The sequence below is a fragment of the Ovis canadensis genome, chromosome 11 (assembly GCF_042477335.2).
Source record: "Ovis canadensis isolate MfBH-ARS-UI-01 breed Bighorn chromosome 11, ARS-UI_OviCan_v2, whole genome shotgun sequence".
Lineage (NCBI taxonomy): Eukaryota > Metazoa > Chordata > Mammalia > Artiodactyla > Bovidae > Ovis > Ovis canadensis.
The window spans coordinates 57,332,681-57,357,105 of record NC_091255.1 but is presented as its reverse complement, the minus strand read 5'-3'; the positions used below and the strand labels follow the sequence as shown (position 1 = coordinate 57,357,105).

Sequence of the window (24,425 nt, the reverse complement as noted above, 5' to 3'; positions counted from 1 at the left end):
AGCTTGCCCCCTGAGTACTTTCTTTAACTATTTAATTATATTCTAGCTGATGTGATTTTTATTGAAGAACACAGAAGTCAACTGATGACTCTACCCAAGTCTTGCTTATGTTTAAAAAAAAAAATGTGAAGTGATATTAGGGAGCTTTTGTTGAGTTTAGGGCAGAATGAAACATATATGTAGCCAGTCTTTGAAATTTTATTTATTTATGGATTTCCAGTGTTTCCTTTGCCATATTTCCCCCATTTTTAATTTGCAATCTCCAGCATTATTTTTGTAACTGTTCTTTGTTACAATTCATCATTTTTATCATCCGTGTTCTTTCTTTTCTTACAGATTGTGATATCTTTAGTCTGAATTTTTAACTGGAATCAGAACTGGATGTTGGGGTCACTCTTTTCTTTTATTGTACCACGTGATTTACCTAACTCAAAATTGCCCCCCAGAGTTCAGATTAGTTAATATAATTTTTTTAATGTTTAAAAAAAGATGTATAGTAGTATGAACAGTTTATTCTAGCAGCCATGTTGAACAATGTATTTAAGAATTGTAAACTCCTGGAAGACTGTATTTATATACACTATTGCAATAGTACATACTTGATAACTGTACAGTAATTTGGTTTACTAACAAAAGTTGTTAATAAAACTGTGAAACTAGAAAGGAGACTTTCTGAACTTTCATAGAAAAGACTGTGATTTTAATACTGTTATTTCTCTCCTTTTAGTAGTATTTTCCTTCAAACTTCCCAACTCAATGTAAATAAGCACGCACACGCATAGGTGTACACATCTTTTACCACAGTGGTAGTGCTTTTGTAAATGTTTCTATTTGTCCCTTCGGCTAAAAATGTTGTATTGGACAAATATATATATATTATATATTATATATATTCCTTTTAAAAAAAATATTGGCTTTTTCCGGTGAATTATCATGTTTAGTGTACCATGAAAATTTTTAATATTATAGGTTAAAAATTTCCTACTTGTTTTCATGTATTAGCCCTTGCCAAGGGCTAATGAAAGAACATGGCTGCTTTCCCCAGACAGACTGACCTTGGCATCCACAGAAAGCATCATTGTCTTAAAAAATGAAGGGTGCTTAATTGTTCCCTTTTTTCTGTATTCTGTAGGTCTCATAACAACAAACTGCAGTCTACAGCTTCTTAAAGTTCAGCGTGTTAACCTAACATAAAACACAGCAAGAATCTGGTTGTCTGAACTATTTTAAAATTAAGGAGCCAGATGTTTTTAGTCAGGTTATCCTGACAAGACTTGACCTAAACTTCGTTTTTATTGGTCATAACAGTCCAATTATATTCTTGGCCAATTTTGTCCAACGGACAAGGGAAAAGCAAAGTCAACGACACCATTATCTTGTCAAGATCAAATGGTTTTACTATTGTGGCAGAAGCGGGAAAACTTTGTTTATTGAAAAAAAAAAGAAAGCAAGAAAAAAAAAAAGATAATATGGGGTCAAGTGTAACTCCATGGAAATGCCACGTCTGCTCTTCAGTGAAGAAGCTGGTTTAGAGTCTCGCAGAAAACTTTCGACTGTATTTATTTATTGTTGCAAAAAAGACGCTTTTTTATTGCTGCCCTCATTTGTCAGCTAATTATTTTTTCTTATAAAATCCAGCCCCGGTTACATGTAATCCATTCTGTATCTTATCATGATTCCTGTAGGTAAAAGTACAAGACGACCTCTAGATGTCTTTTCTTTCTATGAAAGGAGCTGCTATGTACACATGTGCACACACACACACACACACACACAACTGGGAATCAACAATGAGTTTATTGTTCATAGTAGATAAAAATTAAGCTTGCATAAAGGTTGGGCTAAGTGGTCCTGGACTACAGACTCTGTTGCCTTGAATATAACAGAACAATTTGTCATTTACTCTGCACCAGGCTAAAATGAGTAAAATCTATTTGAAGGTATCTTGTTTGTAAACATTTGTCAGATTCTAATTTTTTTTTTCTTTTTGTATTAAAATTCAACTATGGATGTATATGAAACAAAATAAATGGAGATCATTTTTCTCCCACAGATGGTGTCTTTGAATGTGCGCTAATGATTCTCCGTAAGCCTTTTGAGGGGAAAGGGAGGGCTGCAAGGTAGAAAAATTAAAAGGCAGAAGGATCTGATTGTACCTGGATTTCTCCAGGGCAGTAGTGCTCCTAAATTTTACAATTCCCAGCCCACTGTCATCATGTCAAAGAAAAATATTCAGCGGTGCTAATCCTGTTGCATCAATTGATCAGACTGATTAAAAAAAAAAAGATAATGTGACAAAATATACTTTGCCTTCATCTGTACGTGTTTATGATACCAGGCAGATTACCCTTTACAGACTGCTGCTTACATTTTATGAAGGGCATTTTTTTTTTTTAATGATTTCATCCTTTCTGTACTTGCTGGTTGGTTGAGTTGTTTGGGGTTTTTTCCCCCACGTAAGAAAAAGTAGTGTAAGCAGTAGGGGGAGAGTGGAAACCTCAGAGGAAGATGTAGTTTGCATGGTTTTCCTTTCAGTGTTTTAATCTTACACGTCGTATTTCTACATTGTCATAATCACTTCTGTGAGATCTGCCATAGTTGGTTTATGCAGCTTTGCAAAAATTTTACTAGATTTTGCACTAATTCATATTAGCTTTGTCCTACCAGGTTCTGGAATTTTATCTACTTGTTGTTTTTTTAAGTTTCCTCTGTTTAATATCACCCTGCTATGCAAAACCTTCCCAGACCTTAGTTTCTTAAAAGAAAGACGTTACTACAGTTCCCAATTATTTCTTATTACAGGCTCAGGTGTACAAGTTATTCTGGGTTAATGTTATCTAATGAAGCCCATTCCTTTTTGTACATAAAAATGTCACTTATACTTACAAACTAAGGAGACTAATTGTTCAACATTGAATACATGGAAACAGTTTTTGCTTAAAATATTAACATGGAAGTAGTCAAACATAGGTTATTTTGTCCTTTTGCTTTTTAAAAAATGTTACATATTGTATGCACTGTGCTGATGCAAGAATCCTACATTTTAATGAATTATGAAATTATTTTGCATCTCATCACGTCACAGTATTTCTGTACTATTTATTCATATATATAGATATATATGGGCTTAATCACTTAAAACGTTGCGGCAAGAACTTTCCTATCTGTAGGCAATAGATTGCTATGTTTTTAACAGATTGTGGCAAATTTAAACAGCAATTCTTTTTGTACGTAATAGGACATTTCATCCTAGAAAAATAAAGTAATGTTTTTGACGTTGGATTTGGTGCAGTTTCTAATGAAACAGTGGTTGGTTGGTTGGTTAATATATTTTCTGTAGACGTTGACATTGCCAAATTGTACAAAAATGGTAAATTTTGTGGGAATCCTTGGACCAGGAAGATGTTAATTTCATAAGTGTATTTAATAGTATAAAGCCTCTTGTGATTTCTATCACCATATAAATACATAGACATTTTATAGTTTTATCAACTACAGAGCTTTAGTCTTTGAAAAGTAATTTTTGGGAAAACACGCCTTCTTATATACACATAATGAGTTTCAAAAGCTGCTTTTCTATGAGTATTTGATAAGCTTCTGCTACTCAATAAAGTATACATGATGCAACTATTTTGCTTTCAATAATCCAAGTACTAGAATGCACATTTGTTATACTGTTAGGGTTTTTCTACCCAGCCTTTGGATTTGTGTGTGTGTGTATATAGATATATGTTTACTTTGCATCAACAATTTCCTTGACTAGAAGTATTTTCAGTGCTTGTTATATTTCATCTGCCAAGTTCACAAACCTTGAAACCATTTCATAAAAAGTATTTTCATAATATTAGTAAGGTTTTTTTTCCTCCTACCCAAACTCTGCAGGATTTGTATTTTAGTTCATGTCCTGTGGTAGTTAAAAAGTGAACTTTCAGAGATATTTTCTAAAGTAAAACAATTACTTTTTTATATTTCAAGTGGCCTAGAGTGTTATTAAAGAGACGCTGAGATTTGCTGTTGTTTGTAATCTACCTTCCTGGAATCTGCAAATAAAAAGTTCTTTCCCTGTTTCTGTTCATTTGTTAGGCAAACTCCCTACATATTTGTGTTTCTGATACTACAGAGCCAGCGTGATGACCTCTTAAATCTACACACATAGCCTCATGACTGAGGCCATTACCCATGAGTGTCAGATTCCGTCCTTAAAATGAAAATGGTGGCCTCTCAGGAACAAAGTAATGTCTTACAAGTACTTGGGGAAAGGTTGTTAGTGAATTGAAATACAAAGTACTTTTGGATACTTGGAATAAGATACCACAAAAGACATTTCTTAGAAGATCACACCCCTCTTAATCCAATTTGGACCAGATTCAACTGAAGAAATAAGTGCTATAGTTTTAAAATGATGAAGTCCACCTGAAATTGAAATTACCCGTTGTAGAAAGTGGGTCAGTTTTTGGTAGTGGTGGTTGAGTTGCTAAGTCTTGTCCACCTCTTTGCAACCCCATGGACCCCATGCCTGCCTACGCTCCTCTGTCCATGGGATATCTTAGGCAAGAATCCTAGGAGGGGTTGCCATTTCCTTCTCCAGGGAATCTTCCAAACCCAGGGATTGAACCCATGTCTGCTTGACAGGTAGATTCTTTTCCACTGAGCCACGTGGGAAGGGTCAGTTCAGTTTTTGGGTGTTTGCAAATACCTAAACCTTTGATGAACCTTAAAAATTATTTTGAGAAAAACATCAACAGTGCCAAGTGATGTCTTTAAGAGTTAAAAGCTAGTACAAAAGTGTGTATGTTTTATGAACCTTTCCCTATCAAAAACACTTTTTCTGCTTGAGCTCCAACAGCTTAATTGAAGCAGGAATGTATTGAGTTCCTCTTGAAGGCAACAGAGTATTGTCCTCAAGATCCTTTAGTCTCTGGAGCACAAACCCATGTACTAAGAAAAATCTTATCAACAGGACAGAAGGGTTTGGAACTACAGTAAATTTGCAAGTTAAAATTTTCCATAAAATTCAAAGATTGTGTCCAAAGTACTGATTAATATTGAGATTCTTCGTAAACTTTTTTGCCTAACCTGGAATTGCCAGTCTGTTCTTTACTACCTCCCATCCATATCCCCACACATACCACTTTTCGACCTCACCTGAGCCTCACTCGTCTCACTGCAAACTTGGTCTTGAATGATTGCCTTAGTTTTAACAGGCAGTTTCTAAAAAGTTGACATGCTTGTGTTTGCCACAATAACCATGTGTCCTCTAAGTGACGTGTGTGATTTCAAAACTTCTCAAACTGTTAACAATCAAACCCTAACCCTCAGTCTTAAATAAAAGTGATTTTCCCCCTCTTTTAAACCAGAGCTATTTATAACACTTCCCTTTTTACTCTAACATCTGACCATCCAACTAATCATTTATTTGGTCACATTGTAATCTTCCCCACCATGTTACTCAGGATCACTACTTAGCCATTTGACATTTACAAGTTTAGCTTTGGTTTTTGTGACTGGTGCTACTTCTGTCTTAGTTAATTTCTGTCCTAAAGAAAACTAATCCAGAAGCTCTTCATTCACTGCATATGCATTCACTGTCAATGGTTCATGTAATAATGCAGTGGATTCCCAAGAGGCAGTTCTAGGATAATTTTTAATAAGCTTGGGCAAAACTCATTCTCAGCAAACTCTCTGAAAATCCTTTAGTTAATGCTTTACGACAGAATAGTCAGAGCCTCTTGACTTTTTGCCTCATTTGGGACAAAAAAGGTAACAGTATCTTATCACAGGCAGATATGTTTTCGGCTGTATAGTCACTGCTGTCCTGACATCCTGTGTGTATATGATGCTTCTCTGAGGCCATTACAGACTGACATAGCTTGAATTCCAGTGCATCTCCTTTGAAACCAAATGTGCTGTTTTTCTCTTCAGTGCAGTTATTTTTCTTTAGGCAGTCATCTTCAACCAAGGAGTATCAGTGTCTCTATTTACAGTTTCACATTAAAGCACAACTTGGTCTTCTGGGGGAAAAAAAAAACTGTTAATGTCTTTGTGGGCTCAGATATAAAATCAATAATAAATTCAGTTCGTGATTAAATATTTTTCAAGCTAGCTGGAAAACGTTTAAGATTCACATGTTGCAAGCCATCATTAAATACTGGTTCCAGGGTTTGGGGAGTGAGTTTGAGAAATGCTTTTTTCCCAAACCTTCTGGGGCTCAGTGAGGCTAAAAAAACCAGGTGCATCCAAGATCTGATTTCACAGCAAGATTTACTGCTTTACAAACACAAACATGATACTTGGTCTTAATAGAAAAATGACATCAGATACACCCAGAATATGTTTGGCATTGGGATAACTGCCAATATGGCACAAAACAGGATTTTAGAACCTGGGAGGCGTGAAAATAAACTGTATCTTGTATTTTGGTACATCAGGAACACCTGTTTGCTTGAAATAAGACCTTCGGTACTCAAGTGGAAAACTTCAATACTTGTCTTGGGCTCCAACTTTAGTGTTTGATCTAAATGTGATCTAAATGACATTTCATACGTCTGACTAGTGCACTTACTGTTATGTACAGAATTTAAAATGTGATGGTTTTAGTATAAAATCTGGTTTGATACATGATATAAACTACTTGGAATTGTATATTTAAGATCAAGCAAATGTTTTTGTGAACTATTTCTACTGAAGAATGTATTTAAATTAAAATAATTAAAAATAAACATGAAGCAGTGATCTGTTAACTGGACAGGTCAGTGAGCTGAGCTTGTGTGAAGAACTGGCACACCAGTTGAATAACCCCTTCATGGAGCTCAGAAGCATAACCAGTTAAGAAGCCTTTTGTAAATAAGACAGTGACTTCAAGATGAGAGTTGGGACCTTCAAATAGTTCCTAAAGGGACTATGTGCCCTTTCTAAAGGAAAATCCCATTATATGATGATAAGGCCTTTCCTGTCTCATTGCAGAATTTAAGTTTCAGATCCAGAAATGCCCAGCTGGTGTTTTTCAGATGCACTGGGCATGAATTGCCCCTTGCACTTGCCCATCCCTTTTTCGGTTAAATCTTTTCACGTAGCTGCTGCTGCTCCTGAGTAGTCCATCTCCTGGGCGAAGGCGTCCTCTCAGGATCTGAAGCAGAGCTGTAGGAAGCTGCCGTCTCTTATGGTAGATGTGGCCCATCACAATATACCTGCTGCCTGAAGAAAAAAAAAGCCAAAATATAAAGGTATAGTTATCTTTCAAGTGCCATGTAACAGTAAGAAAACGTAACACCTTTAAGACATGCCTATAGCTTGAATCTATGATCTTGCTGCGCTTGCTGAATCTCAGACATTCAGATCTCAGACAACAGGTGGAAACAGCTGAGTGACCTTTACAATCAGATTCTCAGGCTGTTAATAGCCAACACTAGGAACAAAGGTTCTAATCACAACAGTACCAGCAGGATTTTACAGAGCACATTTCTAGAAAGATGTAGGAGTGGACATTACTCGCCCCCCGCCCCCGCAAAGACGTCTATAGACTACAAACAGTTTAAACAGCCCCTTAGGCGTGCCTTCTGGCAACTGTGTTCGGTCATTCACTCCTCTTGTCAACAAATAGAGACTTGCTTTGTGCCAACGCGCGCAGTTCCCATCCTTAACCAGAGGAGCCGGGAGGGGGTGTTCGCTGAAGGAATTTAAATCACAGAGTGGCCGAAGAGATACTTGTCTAAATTCTATTCATTTTAGAATACCCTTTCCCCCACCCCCCAAAAAAATGGTACTGAGATGACCGATAGGGACATAGCTGTGGCATATACAATTTACAAAGCGGCATAAAGTGCATATTCAAAATGGTCCCTTCGGTCAGTTTCAATACCTGGCTTAAATTCTGGACATGGCTTATTGCAACTAGAGGAGTCTAGGGCTAGTATGTGGACTCGGAAGAAAAACCCGTCCGGAGTGATGTACAGGCGGTTCATCTTGTACAGCCCGTCTCGGTCCACCAGGAGAGTCACCAGCCGGATCCCTGTGCCGAGGACGTCTACATCATGCACGATTCCGTTCAATGCTGCTTTCAAAAAACAGAGTTTGGAGAAATGCATAGCGCTCACATCCTCTTTTCTTCCCCCAGTGCGTTTCTTACAAATCTCTGGGGCTTGAAAGACCGAGTGGGTGGGTTTCTCTAGGGCTGGGTTTAGGGGCCCCGGGCCACAGCCTGGCGCTCTCGGCTCGGAAAGGCTCGCCCCGTGGCCTGGGCTCGGTCGCCCGGGCCCGGGAGGAGCTGCGGGCGGGACTCACCGAACTCGCTGGCGCAGTAGGACTCGCGCTCGTCCAAGTCCGCCCTGCAGGCGCGCGCACACGTCTCGGCGCCCGGCTCGGCGTCCTCCCCCTGCAGGGAGCTGAGATGCGGCGGCGGCGCGGGCGCGGGTTCCGGGGGCGGCGCGGCGGCGCGCGGCCGGTTGGGGTGGGCGGGGCCGGCGGGGATCTCGGCGGCGCGCGCGGAAGGCCGCACTGCCGGGAGGCGCGGGGCCCGGGCGCGCGCGCGCCGCGGGGAATCCCCCAGCGCCGGCTGGTGGCGCGGTGACGCGCGGTTCTCGGCCTGCGCTAGGCGCGGGCTCGGCGGACCGGCGGGTGCGCGCGCGGCTTCCCGGAAGCCCGCCCGGTTCTCCGCGGGCGGCGGGGGCTTCCGGCGCCTCAGGTCTGACCAGGCGCGGGGAGCGGCTTCGGCCGCGCGCGGCCGCCGCGGGGTCTCGGGGACTGGCTGCGCCCGGGGCCCAGGCATCTCCGCACTCGGGCCTCCGCCGGGGTCGGGCTTCCGGCTGTGGGGCGGCGAGGCTGTAGGGAGAGAAGAGGAGAGCCCGGAGAGGCCATTAGAGGCGGAGAAGCCGGGGAGGCTGAGAGGAGAGGGCAGGGGAGGGGGCTGGTCGAGAGGAGGGGGGCAAAGAGGAGACTGTGAGGGGAGGGCAGGGGAGGGGGAAGGGGAGAGGCCGAGAAGAAGGGAGAGAGGCCGAGAGGAGGGGAGGCGAGGTGAGGCCGGCCGAGATGAAGCTGCGGAGGGGAGGGGAGGAGGAGATGGGGGACGATGTTAACCGAGCCATACACCTGCGAGCGGGGACCTGGAAATGAAGCGGAGAGAACCGGAGGGGGGAGAGGAAGGCGCCCCCCGGTTAGGAGAGGAAAGACGCCCCAGCTTCTGATGAGCACGGGTTTCCTAGGCCTCACTGGAAGACCGAGCTGAGGGTCTCGCCCTGTGAGAATGAGGACAACTAGGAACATTTTTCTCACCACATGGGAAGATTTCATTTTGTTAAGGACCCTGTCTAAATCAATAGCTTTTAAAATTACAACAACGTATTTGTTCTAGGACTAAACACAACTGACAACTCTGGTTAAATAACAAACTCTTTTTGCCCTTTCTTTAATATATGTATAAACATCCGCCTTTCTGCTATGTACAGTTTGTTGAGAAAGTACCGAGAGCAAACCCCAGGGGGAAAGGTCTCATATTACAGGTTCTCCTAATTGTTTAAGCGCCCCTGACAACAGAACTATTTGGTTTTCCCATCCGTGTTTACACTGTCATCTTGGTCTCCGCAGAATCGAGCATTTGTAAGTGGATTTTTATCTGGCTTCTTGGACACCGTTTATTAGTAAACCACAGCTTAGAAAGATGTTTAAAGCGTGGCTGGGAGGCAGAAGCCCCCGGTTAAGTGTGAAAGCACACACATCCCTTACATGCACCCCTCCCCCCGCCCCGCATCATTTTCGTGGTAGAGAAAAAGCTCCTAAATGGCGTGGCATGAAAACAAATTTTTGAATTTACTAGTGATTTTCCCCCAGCCTTGCAGGCAGGTTGGTGAGCAAACTTCAGCCAGCTTAGAAGTTGGGCAACTTTCCATGCCCAGTTACACAATATCACCCCCCCCCCCTTTTGCCTGGGTCCCAGTGTCCTCCAGGCGGGCACAAGAGCCCGTCTTTATTTTTTCTATTGTTTTAACGGCTGGTTTTCAGTATTTCTCTCCTCTGGCATCGAAATGCATGGCCTGCCCCTTTGCGGTTCTTGCAACACTTCATTTAAAGTGATTTATCTTGCCAAATTGACAATCTTCATTTCAAGTGATTTATCTTGCCAAATTGACAATCTCCTTTAAAATCAGCTTTCAGCCAGCAATAATCGCCAGTTATAGCTCATGTTTTTGCAGAGAGGTTGATTCTGACTCATTATGTTCAACGTTGCCCATACACAGCTGAATAAAGTTCTGGTGGATATCCAATTCCTGACTGTCAACTGTTGACCTCACAACTGCTTCCCCATTGATATCACCATCTGTTGTCATGGGAAAGATTGTCTGATATTTGGGTTAAATGCCACTGAAGTCATTCAATTTCCATGTGGAAAAATAACCCAAAGTAAATTGCCCTGCGAGGTGCGGAAGCTATTTTTCCCAGAGATAGTGAATCGAACAGAACATCTAAATAAAAGCTAAACAAAAACACCTCTCCGCAGAGAACCTCTTGTTTCTTCATTCTCTCAGTATTTTCCATCTCATGCATGAAACTGTGTATATATGTTTTGTGTGTTTTAAAGACTCAGGTGTCCCAAGGCAATTGGTTGGGGCTGCAGGGAGAGGGAAGAGAGGTCCGATTTCGGCTCCCTCCGCCCCCAGCCGCGGCGGGGCGCACCCAGCGCCTGAGATCGCCGGCGGGACGCGGACCCGGGCGCAGGGCGGACCCCGAGCTCCTGGGGCGCCAGCCGCCCGCCGCGTCCCGCAAGCCCGGCCCGCAAGGCTTCCGAAAGGCGCGCCACGACCCCTTTTGACACTTTCCCTCCTCTGTGATGGAGCAACTACTTAACATGCAAAGTTTTCTCCAGCCTGCCAGGCTCGCTCGAGATCATTTCAGTAGCTGAACAACTGGCTTCATTCCGAAAAGGCTGCCAAGACACACACAATCTTGGGGACACATTTTGCTCCTTTCAAACACGAACACGGACCTGGAGTCTCCGGTCAGCCCTGACCCCTTTCTCGTCCCTCCCTTCGTCGCGCGCTCTCCGCACCTCGCCCCCGGATTCCAGCCCCTCTCGCAGGGCTCAGCGTTTCATCGATCTTACCTTTTCTCTCCGCCACTGGGGCTTCGGGAGAAGATCCAACGATCAAACAGAGGAGCCAGAAAGCTCTAGCTGTCATGTTTGTAGACACGGTTCCCAGGCTCTAAAACTGAGCCTGGGCTTTTGCTCTTTCTCTCCCCCCACCCCTTCTCCACACCCCCACCCCCGTTCATGCTAATGAGGGGCAGCCTTTGGGGAAACGGGAATCACTCACTGAACAGACCATTGGAACAAAACCGAGCTGCAAGGATTTCTCCCACCTCCTAAGGGGGAAGAGCACGTGGCCTCTCAAAGTTGTCCCTGGGAACGTCTGTCCTGCGATCTGCGGGCAATGAGAACATCAAATCCGACACTTTAAACCCGTGTGGGCTTGCGGGCTGGGGCTGGGTGGAGGAGCGTGTAGGGCGGCAACACCAAAAAAGGGTGTTGAGGGGCTGAGGGACTGGGTGTGGGAGAATGAGTGATAAGGAGATTTTTCTAGATTAAGCCAACAACAATTAGGCAAATTAGAGCCTAAGACAGTTTGGGCTTGTGGAAGGGAGGAGATTCCAGGTGACAGAAAATTCATCCCAGAATGTGTCATGGATTCTGAGATGAACTAAGTCACTACATCCTGGGTTTGATTACATCATATATGTAATATTTATTATTCTAGAGTCGGAAGGCCCAAACGCCCTCATAAAATAGTAATAGCTTTTCTTTTCTCTCTCTCCTCCTTTCCCTAATTGAAATTGGTATCTAATTGGCTAGATTCATCAAGTCTTTTAGCCACCAGGTGCTAGAGGATGGTGGTGGTGGTAGGTGGTATAGTCACTAAGTCGTGCCTGACTCTTGCAACCCATGGGCTATATAGCCCACCAGACTCCTGTGTCCATGGGATTTCCCAGGCAAGAATACTGGAGTGGGTTGCCATTTCCTTCTCCAGGGGGTGTTCCCAACCCAGGGATGGAACCTGCATCTCGAAGCCCTGTCTCCTGCATTGCAGGTGGACTCTTTACCTCTCAGCCACCAGGGACAGTGAAAAATCCTCCCCAGCTCTCTGATGATGGCTCACCTCCTCAAGAAAGGTGGGTTTTCTTTTTTTTTCTTTCTAAGAAAAACTCACTCACTACTTGGGTCTGAATTTTTTTTTTTTTTTTAGCTACACTGAATCTAGTTGCAGCATACAGGATCTTTTGATCTTCATTGTGACAGGCGGGTTCTCTTTTAGTTGAGGCATGTGGCATCTAGTTCCCCGACTAGGGATGGAACCTGGGCCCCCTGTATTGGGAGCTCGGAGTCCTAGCTACTGGACCACCAGGGAAGTCCCATTGGGTCTGAATTCTTGAATGGCTCTGTAAATTCAACCTGAGCTAAGAACCCTATCCCTCAGATTGAACTGAAACAGCATTCACCAAAGAGGGAAGTAAGCTCACCATAGTAAACCCACAACTTTCCCGATGTGTATCTCATTTCAACAGCTTCACATCCAAGAGGAAGGGGAAGTATGCTGAGATGAAGGCATTTTTTATCTTAAGCACGTGAGCCAACAGTAAGATGCAGCGGCTTAAAAAGTTTTGCTGCATTAATATCTTATGTCTCAAAAATAATAGTGCAAATGAATCCGTCAGATTCACTGGTGCAGGGCAGGGTGGATATCATGTTTTCAAGAAAGACACTGGACAGCTAGAAGGAAAACAGTAGAGTGCTAAGAGGGCTGGACTCCATGATGGTCAAGTTCTTTGGGAAGAACTGAGGATAGGCAGGGTAGGCAAACAAAAACATTTTTTATATTTTGGGAAAGAACTGGAAGGTAGAAGTTATGAAGGGACAGATTTAATTTCAGTTTAAGAAAGAATATTCTAACAACAGAGATCTCCAAGAAAGGGCTGCTTTCAAGGGTTGTAACAATGAGGTCCTGGTCACTGGGGATGTCCAAAGAGAACATGATTCAGGGATGCTGTAGAACAGATTCCTGGATTAGGTGTGTTGTGGATTGAGGGGTAGAGTAGATAAATGAGCTCTAGGGAGGAGTTGGCTGTCTGGTCACAGGCTGACAATATGTTGGAGGGGATCACTATATCTGAAGACTGGTCCTCAAATTTCCTCAGTTTGAAACTCACTTTTGTCAATAGATCAGATTTATGGAACCAACTCATGTTAACTAAACTCATAAAAAGCAGATGTATAAACTAGAATATCACGTATTGTTTTGTAATAGGGAGGATATAGCAAAGGTGAGTCAGAGGTCCAATTATTAATCAGAAGTTCCCTGTTGAGAACTAAATCAAACTGCAGTTGACGATGGGCTCATCTTTCCTCATTCAAGTTTTAGAGGAGCAAATTCTGTTTCCTCCAAAAGAGTATATCTCTTCAATCACTACAAGTCTTATGTACATCAGAGTCAGTGTCTCCAGATTCTGGCCAAGATAAAAAAAAACACTGTGAACTTTCTGTTTTGGGTTTACAATTTTGGGGGCAGGGAGGGGGCAGGTGCACCAGGTCTTAGTCGTAGCGTGCGGAATCTTCCATCTTCATTGTGGCATCTAGAATCTTTTAGTTGCATGTGTGATATTCAGTTGCAGCATCTGGGCTCTAGTCCCCAACCAGGGATTGAACCCGAGTCCCCTGAATTGGGAGCTTGAAGTCTTAGCCTCTGGACCACCAGAGAAGTTCCTGGGCATTATAATTTACAGATGTCATTAGATTCCTTTCTTTCACATACTCTTTCTTTAAGTTAAGTGGAATAAAATTAATTAGGCTTAAGCTTTCTCAGTTACAACCACAGCTCAGACATAGTTGCCTGAGATTATGTTCAAGTCACCCAGATCCAATTTGGGGTGTTCCCGAAACTCTTCTGTTTCAGGAATGTTGTGAATGAATGCCCTGAAGCCCACACCCTGAAATGTAGAGGCAGAGAGTGGACCGGAAGTCTCCTAGAGGCTCCTGGGGTGGCACCAGCCTGGAAGAACTTGCCAGGGTCCAAGGCTGGGTCTTGGGCAGCATACCACTTGCAGGCGCCGAAGCCATATTCATGGTGGAAAGTGCAAAGAGCTCAAAGAGATGGAACTATGTAAGTGAGAATGCCACTTTATTAATTTACAAAAGATCGACTCAGGCAGACCTGAGTCTCATGTCAGCCTGGCTAACATTCTCTTTCTATAAACAAGTCACTTGGGAAGCCCAGTTATCATCAGGGTGGTTGGTAAGGATACAAGGATTCCTTATATGATTGAATGGTTTCTCACAATGTATAATGTCCATCTCTCCATGCGCATCTCCCATGTTTCAGATGAAAGAATCTAAAACCCTAACTGCCTTCCTCTCCCCTGCCAATCTCTGGCATTTTGAGTGTATCTTTCCGCTTTGCAAATATTTGTTGAGGATCTACTGTGTGTTGAATAATAAAGAATTTGTGCCAAGTTCCTAGTATGGAGCTTCTAACTCTTGGAATTTCCCAAGTGAAGGAAACATCTTAATTATTCATGAGCTTCCTAGATCACACCTGAGTTTATGCTAATGAGTTGACTCTTGGAGGGCCCCTTGATGACTTAGGGCTGGAATCTGGCCGTCAGAAACACCAACCATGCAATTAGAGGGTTGGGACTTTGAGCCAGCCTGACCTCCAGGGAGCAGAGGCTGGAGATTGGGTTCAATCAGATGGTCAGTGTTTTAATCCATCATGCCTGCTGAATGCAGTGACAACTCAGTGGGGCTTCTTGGTCAACGACCACGCTGATGTGCTAGGGAGCAGCACAGTCCGCTCCATGGAGAGCCAACGCCAAAGCTATGCATTTGGGACCCTCCTAGATCTTGCCTTATGTGTCTCTTCATTTGATTGGTACTGATCTGTATCCTCTCTAATGAAACTGATCATAAGTTATAGCACTTTCCTGAGTTATTATAGAGAATTATCAAATCTGAGAGGAATCATGGGAACCCCCTAGGTTTGTACCCAGCTGTCTGAAATAAGGACAGTCTTGTTCTGGATCATCTGCTCTTTAGTTAATGAGGTCTGCACTAACTCTGGGTAGTTTCTGTCAGAACTGAATTGCACACCACCACTCAGTTTTCAAACACTGTGTGCCACGGGAATTTCCTGGTGATCCATTGGTTAGGACTTGGTGCTTTCACCGCTGGGGGCCAGGTTCAACTCCTGGTTGGGGAGCTAAGAACCTGCAAGCCTTACGGCATGGCCAAGAAAAAAAAAAAAAACAACCCACTATGTTCCAGGAGTTTTAGAAGCCAGAAATACCCATCATCATCATCATTTTTCAAAAAGAATATAGTACTATTGCTTTGGTTCCCATTTGGTAAGGGCTTCCCTGGTGGCTCAGAATCTGCCTGCAACGTTGATGACCTGGGTTCAATCCCTGGGTTGGGAAGATCCCCTAGAGAAGGGAATGGCAGCCCACTCCAGTATTCTTTGCTGGAGAATCCTCATGGACAAAGAAGCCATGGGGTCAAAAAGAGACATAATAAGCACCTAACACTTTTCACCAGATAGACCCAGGAGGGCAGGCGTTGCAGGCTGAAATGACAGCACATGCAAAGGCATGGGGATATAGGAGAGCATGTGAGTCTACCCAGGCCCAGAAAGCATGGCAGCTTCTTAGGAGGGTGCCCTGATGGGGGACGTTGCTGAGAATCTTGATGACTATAGACGAACATTCCACAGACAATGGTAACTAGCTGCTCTATGTATTTAATTTTGGTTTTTGGCTGCTGCTGTGCACATGGGATCTTAGTTCCCTGACCAGGGATTGAACCTGGGCTATGGCAGTGAAAGCAGCCCAGTCCTAGCCACTGGACCGCCAGGGAATTCCCCAAATAGCTGCTTTTAAATCTCTATTTTGTTTTCCTATCACTGTCCATTATTGTAATGAAAAATTTGGAAAATAAAGAGTAGACACAAGAACTACTACTACCATCACCCTCAACAACCACTGCAATAATCCCATGTTTTTCCTTCCAGGCTCTTTCTCAGATGCCATTTTCACACAGACGCCTTCAGTGGACGAACACTATTTTGGATCCAGTGTTGTTCACATGACACCATGACAAGGGCACATTCCTATTTCACCTGCTGTGTATACAACTTTGTATTTAGCTTTTATTCGATGAAAATTAAAATATTATTGGGACTTCCCTGGTGGGCCAGTGGTTAAGACTGGCCCTTCCAAGACGGAGGCTGTAGGTTTGATCCCAGGTTGGGGTACTAAGATCCCACATGCACAGCGTAGCCAGATTTTTTTTTTTTTTTTTACAAATTACAATATATTATACACTCTTTGTAGATTTGAAATCTCCTAAATTCATAATATGTTCTCACTTAGACAAATCATCACTTGTATATTTTAGACTGTTTTCGATTTTTGCTGTTGTAAAACATTCTGTGTCCCCATTAACAAAGGAATGAATGTATTGAGACATACTGAAATACTATAGAGCAGCATTTCTCCACCTGCCACTTTTGACGTATTGAGCAAGATAATTCTTTGTTGTGCATTCTTCGCCAATATCTCTGGCTTTATCTACTGAATAGCAGTAGTGCCCCTCCACCTCCAGTTGTGACAACCTAAACTGTCTCCAGACATTGCCAGATGTCTCTTGGAGACAGAATTGTGAACCATATTCAGTGCTAGACAGCAATGAAAATAAATGAGCTACAACTACAAAAGCAAAATATAGATGAATCTCATAAACGTGATATCAAGTAAAAGAAGTCTGACACATAAGGCTGTATGCCAAGGACTTCCCTGATGGCCCAGTGGTGGAGACTCTATGCTTCCAGTGCAGGGGGCTTGGGTTTCATCTCTGATTGGGGAACTAAGATGCTACATGCCAAGATGCATGGCCGAAAAAAAAAAAAAAAAAAACTCTTCATGGTGTAATTTCATTTAATTTCTATACACTCACAAATAGACAAAATTAATTTATGGAGTTAAAAGTCAGGCTGTGCTTATCCTGGGGATAGGTAGTGACTAGAAAGAATATCTGAGTGGGTGGGGGGATGAGTTCTTTGCTGTTGAAGCTTTATCTATTAATTTCTCATATATTAAATGACAAATATTACTGTTTGTATAGTAGAATCTATTGGTTATTTTTTTGTTATGCCTTCCATCCCTTTATGAAAGTCTTTAAGATCTAGATTATTGTTGTTCAGTCGCTCAGTCGTGTCCAACTGTTTGCGATCCCGTGGACTGCAGCATGCCAGGCTTCCCTGTCCTTCACCATCTCCCAGAGCTTGCTCAAACTCATGTGCATCAGGTCGGTGATGCCATCCAACCATCTCATCCTCTGTTGTTCCCTTCTCCTCCTGCCTTCAATGTTTCCCAGAATCAGGGTCTTTTCCAATGAGTCGGCTCTTTGCATCAGGTGGCCAAAGTATTGGAGCTTCAGCTTCAGCATCAGTCCTTCCAATGAATATTCAAGACTGATTTCCTTTAGGATGGACTGGTTGGATCTCCTTGCAGTCCAAGGGACTCTCAAGAGTCTTCTCTAGCACAGCAGTTCAAAAGCATCAATTCTTCAGCACTCAGCTTTCCTTATAGTCCAGCTATCACGTCCATACATGACTACTGGAAAAACCATAGCTTTGACTAGACAGACCTTTGTTGGCAAAGTAATGTCTCTGCTTTTTAATGCACTGTCTAGGTTGGTCATAGCTTTTCTTCCAAGGAGCAAGCATCTTTTAATTTCATGGCTGCAGTCACCATCTGCAGTGATTTTGGAGCCCGAGAAAATAAAGCCTGTCACTGTTTCCATTGTTTCCCCATCTATTTGCCATGAAGTGATGGGACCAGATGCCATGATCTTCGTTTTGTGCATGTTGAGTTTTAAGCCAGCTTTTTCACTCTCCTCTTTCACTTTCATCAAGAGGCTCTTTAGTTCCTCTTTGCTTTCTGCCATAAGGGTGGTGTCATCTGCATATCTGAGGTTATTGTATATGATTAGTACATATTCATAGCAGAATAACTAGCTATAACAGATAAAGAGAGAAAAAATCAACTATGGTCCTGTTGCCTAGATAAAGCTACTCTAAATATATATTTTTTTACTATAAATATTTTTATGGGTCAATTTCCAGATGTTTTTCCTATACATATGTGCACATGTAAATATTTCTTTCTATAAAAATGGGGTCATGGTATGTATATATTTTATGACATGGTTTAAAATTTTTAATTATATGGTAAGGTCTTTTCATTTCAATAAATATAAGATTCCATAATCATTTATTTTATTTTTACTTAGCCATGCCCCAAGGCATGTGGGATCTTGTTCCCCAGCCAAGGATCAAACCCAAACCTACTGAATTGGAAGCTCAGAGTCTTATTTATTGGAGGGCCAAGGCTGTTTCCCTGGTGGCTCAGAGGTTAAAGCGTCTGCCTAGAATGAGGGAGACCCAGGTTCGATCCCTGGGTTGGGAAGATCCCCTGGAGAAGGAAATGGCAACCCACTCCAGTACTCTTGCCTGGAGAATCCCATGGAGGGTGGAGCCTGGTAGGCTACAGTCCCATTGGGTCACAAAGAGTCGGACACGACTGAGCGACTTTACTTACTTAAGGCTGTCCCTCCATGATCATTTTAATGACTGAATTCCTATACTATTACATTGCTGAGTCAAAAAATATGATAATTTCAATATTTCTGCTATTGCTGAATTATTCCCCAGATATGTATCAGTTTACACTGACCATCCACAGTGTAGCTGTGTAATATTTCTCCACATTGGAGATATCCAATTAAGTTATCATTATTTTTTACCAAATAAATCATTATTTGATATCTTTGCTGTTCTGAAGAGTTTGTTAAGATTTCTCTTTTTAAAAAATTTTACAATTTATTTTGTTAGTGATATTGCACATTTTTTCCATAAATTTATTGCCTATTGGGCTTTCTTTTGTTAATGACCTGTTCATATTCTTTGTCTATGTATTGGAATGATCAGACTTTCATTTATGATTTAAAGAACTGTTCATAGCTTCGGAATTTTAACCCTTTGTTCATTAATATATTGTAAATATCTCCTCACACAATTTTGTTTGATTTTAAGCTTTTTACTGACTTTTTTGACCATAGAACTTTTAAATTTTCTGTACTAAAATCCATCAATCTTTTGTTTAAATTTCTCCAGTGTCTTTTGGATCTTGCTCAGAAAGACTTTCTTTAAATAAAAATTATATATATATTTTAGTTCAGTTCAGTTCAGTCACTCAGTCGTGTCCAATGCTTTGCGACCCCACGGACTGTAGCACACCAGGCTTCTGTGTCCATCACCAACCCCTGAAGTTTACTCAAATTGGTGTTCGTTGAGTCAGTGATGCCATTCAACCATCTCATCCTCTGTCATCCCCTTCTCCTCCTGCCTTCAATCTTTCCCAGCATCAGGGTTTTTACAGATGAGTTCGCTCTTAACATCAGGTGCTCAAAGTATTGGAGTTTCAGCTTCAACATCAGTCCTTCGAGTGAATATTTAGGACTGATTTACTTTACGATGGACTGGTTGGATCTCCCTGCAGTCCAAGGGACTCTCAAGAGTCTTCACCAACACCACAGTTCAAAACCATCAATTCTTCAGCACTCAGCTTTCTTTATAGTCCAACTCTCACATCCACACCTGACTACTGGAAAAACCATAGCTTTGACTAGACAGACCTTTGTTGGTAAAGTAATGTCTCTGCTTTTTAGTATGCTGTCTAGGTTGGTTACAACTTTCCTTCCAAGGAGTAAGCGTCTTTTACTTTCATGGCTGCAGTCACCATCTGCAGTGATTTTGGAGCCCAAAAATATAAAGTCTGTCACTGTTTCCACTGTTTCCCCATCTATTTGCCATGAAGTGATGGGACCAGATGCCATGATCTTCGTTTTGTGCATGCTGAGTTTTAAGCCAACTTTTTCACTCTTCTCTTTCACTGTGATCGAGAGGCTCTTTAGTTCTTCTTCACTTGCTGCCATAAGGCTGAAAGTGTCATCTGCATATCTGAGGTTGTTGATATTTCTCCCAGCAATCTTGATTCCAGCTTGTGCTTCTTCCAGCCCAGCGTTTCTCATGATGTACTCTGCATATAAGTTAAATAAGCAGGGTGACAGTATACAGCCTTGACGTACTCCTTTCCCTATTTGGAACCAGTCTGTCTTTCCATGTCCAGTTCTAACTGCTGCTTCCTGACCTGCACACAGATTTCTCAGGAGGCAGGTCAGGTGGTCTGGTATTCCCATCCCTTGAGGAATTTTCCACAGTCTGTTGTGATCCACACAGTAAAAGACTTTGGCATAGTCAGTAAAGAAGAAGTGGATGTTTTTCTGGAACTCTCTTGCTTTTCCGATGATCCAGCAGATGTTGGCTATTTGATCTCTGGTTCCTCTGCCTTTTCTAAAACCAGCTTGAACATCTGGAAGTTCACAGTTCAACGTACTGTTGAAGCCTGGCTTGGAGAGTTTTGAGCACTACTTTGCTAGCGTGTGAGATGAGTGCAGTTGTGCGGTAGTTTGAGCATTCTTTGGCATTGCCTTTCTTTCGGGTTGGAATGAAAACTGACATTTTCCAGTTCTGTGGCCACTGCTGAGTTTTCCAAATTTGCTGGCATATTGAGTGCATCACTTTCACAGCATCACCTTTTAGGATTTGAAATAGCTCAACTGGAATTCCATCACCTCCACTAGCTTTGTTCACCGTGATGCTTCCTAAGGCCCACTTGACTTAGCATTCTAGGATGTCTGGTTCTAGGTGAGTGATCACACCATTGTGATTATCTGAGTCATGAAGATCTTTTCTAGATGGACCTTTGTTGGCAAAGTAATGTCTTTGCTTTTTAATATAAGGTCTAGGTTGGTCATAGCTTTTCTTCCAAGGAGCAAGCGTCTTTTAATTTCATGGCTTCAGTCCCCATCTGCAGTGATTTTTTTGCCTGTCACTGTTTCCATTGTTTCCCCATCTATTTGCCATGAAGTGATAGGACTGGATTCCATGACCTTTGTTTTCTGAATGTTGAGCTTTAAGCCAACTTTTTCACTCTCCTCTTTCACTTTCACCAAGAGGCTCTTGAGTTCTTCTTTGCTTTCTGCCATAAGGGTGGTGTCATCTGCATATCTGAGGTTATTGATATTTCTCCTGGCAATCTTGATTTCCAGCTTGTGCTTCATCCAGCCCAGCATTTCGCATGATGTACTCTGCATAGCAGTTAAATAAACAGGGTGACAATATACAGCTTTGACGTACTCCTTTCCCAACTTGAAACCAGTCCGTTGTTCCATGTATGGTTCTAACCATTGCTTCTTGACCTGAATACAGATTTCTCAAGAGGCAGGTAAGGTGCTCTGGTATTCCCGTCTCTTTAAGAATTTTCCACAGCTTGTTGTGACCCACACAGTCAAAGGCTTTGACATAGTCAATAAAGAAGAAGTAGATATTTTTCTGGAACTCTCTTGCTTTTTTGATGAGCCAATGGATGTTGGCAATTGACCTCTGTTTCTTCTGCCTTTTCTAAATCCAGCTTGAACATCTGGAAGTTCACGGTTCACATACTGTTGAAGCCTGGCTTGGAGAATTTCGAGTATTACTTTGTTAGAGTGTGAGATGAGTGAAATTGTGTGGTAGTTTGAACATTTTTGGCATTGCCTTTCTTTGGGATTGGAATGAAAACTGACCTTTTCCAGTCCTGTGGTCACTGCTGAGTTGTCCAAATTTGCTGGTATATTGAGTGCAGCAGATAAAGATCATTAACGTCTAATAAATGTAGATCTCTTTCTGGACTTTCTTCTCTGTTATTTCATCTGTTTATTTTGGTGCCTACAATGGGACATTATTATAATGATCTTATAATATAGCTCTATTTTCAAAAATTGTTTTGACTATTATAGTTTTTCTTTTTCCCAAGTGAACTTCAAGGTTATTCTGCTAAATTAGAAAAAAAAAAAAATGACCCTGGGATTTATCTGACAATCCACCGGTTAAGACTCCATGTTTCCATTGAAGAGGTCACAGGTTTGATCCCTAATCTGGGAACTAAGATTCTGCATGACTCACAGTGTGGGAAAAAAAAACAACCAACCAACAGAATTTGCATTAAATTAAAATTCCACTAAATACATAGATTTGTAAAGGAATTGGCAACTGTCATGTATTATCTTTGTAGCCATGAAAATCGAATATCTCTACATTTTTGAACCTCTTCCTTCTGTTAGAATATTATCATTTTCTTCACCTAAGCACTAACCATCTCCTGGGTAATATAGAAAGATATTTTTTCTTTATATTTTCTAACTGGTTTTGGTAGGTGTACAGAAAGGATACTGATTATACCTGATCATATATATATATATATATATATATATGTTTGATACATATATATATATATATTCTGATATATATTGATATTTATTGCTTATATCCCAATTTGTATATATACAAAAATATTTCAAACTGTTTGCCATAGATTCCCTTGGATTTTCTCAGGGGGAAACTGTAAAATTTTGAAGTAGTGGTATTTTGCTTGTTCCTCTCTAATATTTGTAAAACTTTCATATTGCATTGATGAGAACTTCACAAGTTATTAAATAATCTCAATCATAGTCATCATCTTTGCATTATAAGTAGTTCTCATTTTCAGGAAACACCTCAAGTGTTTCACTTTCAAATGAATAAAATTTCACTTTACTTCGGGGATGTCCACACCATTTCAGCTTGGAAATCTGACAGATACCCCCCTTTTTTTTTTATTGCTTTCTTAATACTACTGATCTGAGTATGTCTTCCACGTATTTTACCTTCTCATTCGTCATTTTTGTCTCTTTATCTTTTTCCTTTCATTCTGATTTCATTTTCAGTAACATCAACTATGAGTTTGGCTGTGCCTCGAATGTATGATTTCTTAGTTCCCTGACCAGGGATCAAACCCACGCCCCCTGCTGTGGAAGCACAGAGTCTTAAATACTGGACAGCCAGGGAAGTCCCCTAGTTAGTTCTTTTTCTGTTGTTCACCCTGTTGTTCTTTCAATTCAGTCTACTCCCTGCTTGTAATTTCCTGATTCACAAGAACAGTTTCTTCTTGTACATTTTTTGGAAAATATCTGCTCCTTGAAATTGTCTTTGGGATTCTTTGTCATCATTATTTGAGGTATATCTTCCTCTGAGCATTTCTAAGGGGGAATTTAATAGAAGGAGTTCCCTGGTGGTCCACAGACTCCAGCACTTTCACTGCCAGGGCCCAGGTTCAATCCCTGGTTAAGGAACTAGGATCCTGCAAGCCATCCAGCACAGCCAAAAAAAAGAAAGAAAAAAGAAAGCTATTTTTTAAAAATAAATGCATTCCATTCTTTATATATATATATATAATTTTAATGTATTTATTTGTTTTGGGCTACATGGTCTTCATTGCTTTACACAGCCTTTCTCTAGCTGTGACAAGCAGGTGCTACTCGATGGCGGTGTGCAGGCTTCTCATTGCAGAGCCTCACTTCCCGGGGCGCACAGGCTGTAGGCAGGTGGGCTTCGGTAGCTGCGGCTTGTGGGCTTTAGAGAAGGGGCTCTGTGGTTGTAGTGCTCAGGGTTAGTTGCTCCACAGGCGGCACGTGGAATCCTTTTGGACCATCGATAGAACCAGTGTTCCCTGCATTGGCAGGTGGATTCCCATCCTCTCTGCCACCAGGGAAGTCCAAAAGAAAGCTACTGAAAATAATATAAAGAACACCTGCATAAGCATGGCCCAGTTTTATCAAACCTTAATAATTTTTCCATATTTACTTCTTTTTTAATGCTTAAAAATTACAGATATAGTTGGTGGCAGCCAGTCTCCTGGATGACTGGCCTCTAGTGATCCCTGCTTCTTTGTGTTCACACCTTGTGTAGTCCCCTGGCATTGCACGGCCCTTGCATGTAGTGGAACTGGTCTGAGTGACCCATAGCATATGGAAAAAGTGGTAATAAATGCTTCCAAGTCTGGGTTACAAAAGACTGAACTCTCACCTCTCTCTGTTTTCATTACATAATTTTATTTCTTCTTACCATGCCCCTCCTTCTTCACTCTCAAAATCTCATCCTTTCTGTTAGATCATTTCCCCTGAGGGAAGCCAGCTGCTGTAATGGGAGGACACCAGACAGCCCAAAGAGGCCCGTGGCAAGGAAGCCGCTGAAGTCCTCAGCCAACAGCCAGTGAGTAGCTGAGGTCTGCCAATAGCTGGTAAGTGAACTTGAAGGCAGATCCTCTCCCAGTTGAGCCTCCAGATAAGACTGCAGCCCCAGCCCAGAGCTTGACTGGTCTCTTCCTGAGGGACCTGAACCATCCAGTAAACCATTCCCAGATTCCTGGGGCAGAGGAAGTATGAGTAATAAGTGTTTATTAAGCTGCTAAAT

The 24,425-nt window shown here is 42.0% G+C and overlaps 2 protein-coding genes across 34 annotated transcripts in view; one reads left to right on the top strand and one right to left on the bottom strand.

The window, feature by feature from the left end:
• The window catches only part of BPTF (bromodomain PHD finger transcription factor), a 133,869-nt gene extending 130,587 nt beyond the window's left edge, over positions 1-3,282 (top strand). For 23 of the 32 annotated variants that reach the window (XM_069541828.1, XM_069541820.1, XM_069541811.1 and 20 more), the window contains one exon: positions 1,133-3,282. In XM_069541828.1, coding sequence (XP_069397929.1) covers positions 1,133-1,169 — 37 coding nt within the window. In that variant the 3' untranslated portion in view covers positions 1,170-3,282. Of the gene's footprint in view, positions 1-336; positions 691-1,132 lie in introns of those variants that run through there. The other 9 variants (XM_069541825.1, XM_069541807.1, XM_069541827.1 and 6 more) reach the window with 1 other exon arrangement.
• A 2,343-nt stretch (positions 3,283-5,625) lies between these two features.
• Positions 5,626-11,437, bottom strand: C11H17orf58 (chromosome 11 C17orf58 homolog). 2 transcript variants are annotated; one of them, XM_069541840.1, is made up of 4 exons: positions 11,093-11,437; positions 8,281-8,817; positions 7,859-8,050; positions 5,626-7,194 (listed from the first exon to the last, which is right to left on the bottom strand). In XM_069541840.1, exons 1-4 carry the CDS (start codon positions 11,166-11,168, stop codon positions 7,004-7,006), a joined length of 996 nt encoding a protein of 331 aa, XP_069397941.1. In that variant the 5' UTR covers positions 11,169-11,437; the 3' UTR covers positions 5,626-7,003. The 2 variants fall into 2 exon arrangements, with proteins under 2 accessions (XP_069397941.1, XP_069397942.1); XM_069541841.1 differs by lacking the exon at positions 7,859-8,050 and having other exon boundaries at positions 11,093-11,242.
• Positions 11,438-24,425: the final 12,988 nt, after the last annotated feature.

Coding starts and splice junctions, on each gene's coding strand:
- C11H17orf58 (XM_069541840.1), bottom strand. CDS start 11,168: ATGACAGCTAGAGCTTTCTGGCTCCTCTGTTTGATCGTTGGATCTTCT. Junction 8,818..11,092: donor CCCAGTGGCGGAGAGAAAAG/GTAAGATCGATG, acceptor CTCTCCCTACAG/CCTCGCCGCCCCACAGCCGG. Junction 7,195..7,858: donor ATGTCCAGAATTTAAGCCAG/GTATTGAAACTG, acceptor TTTTTTCTTCAG/GCAGCAGGTATATTGTGATG.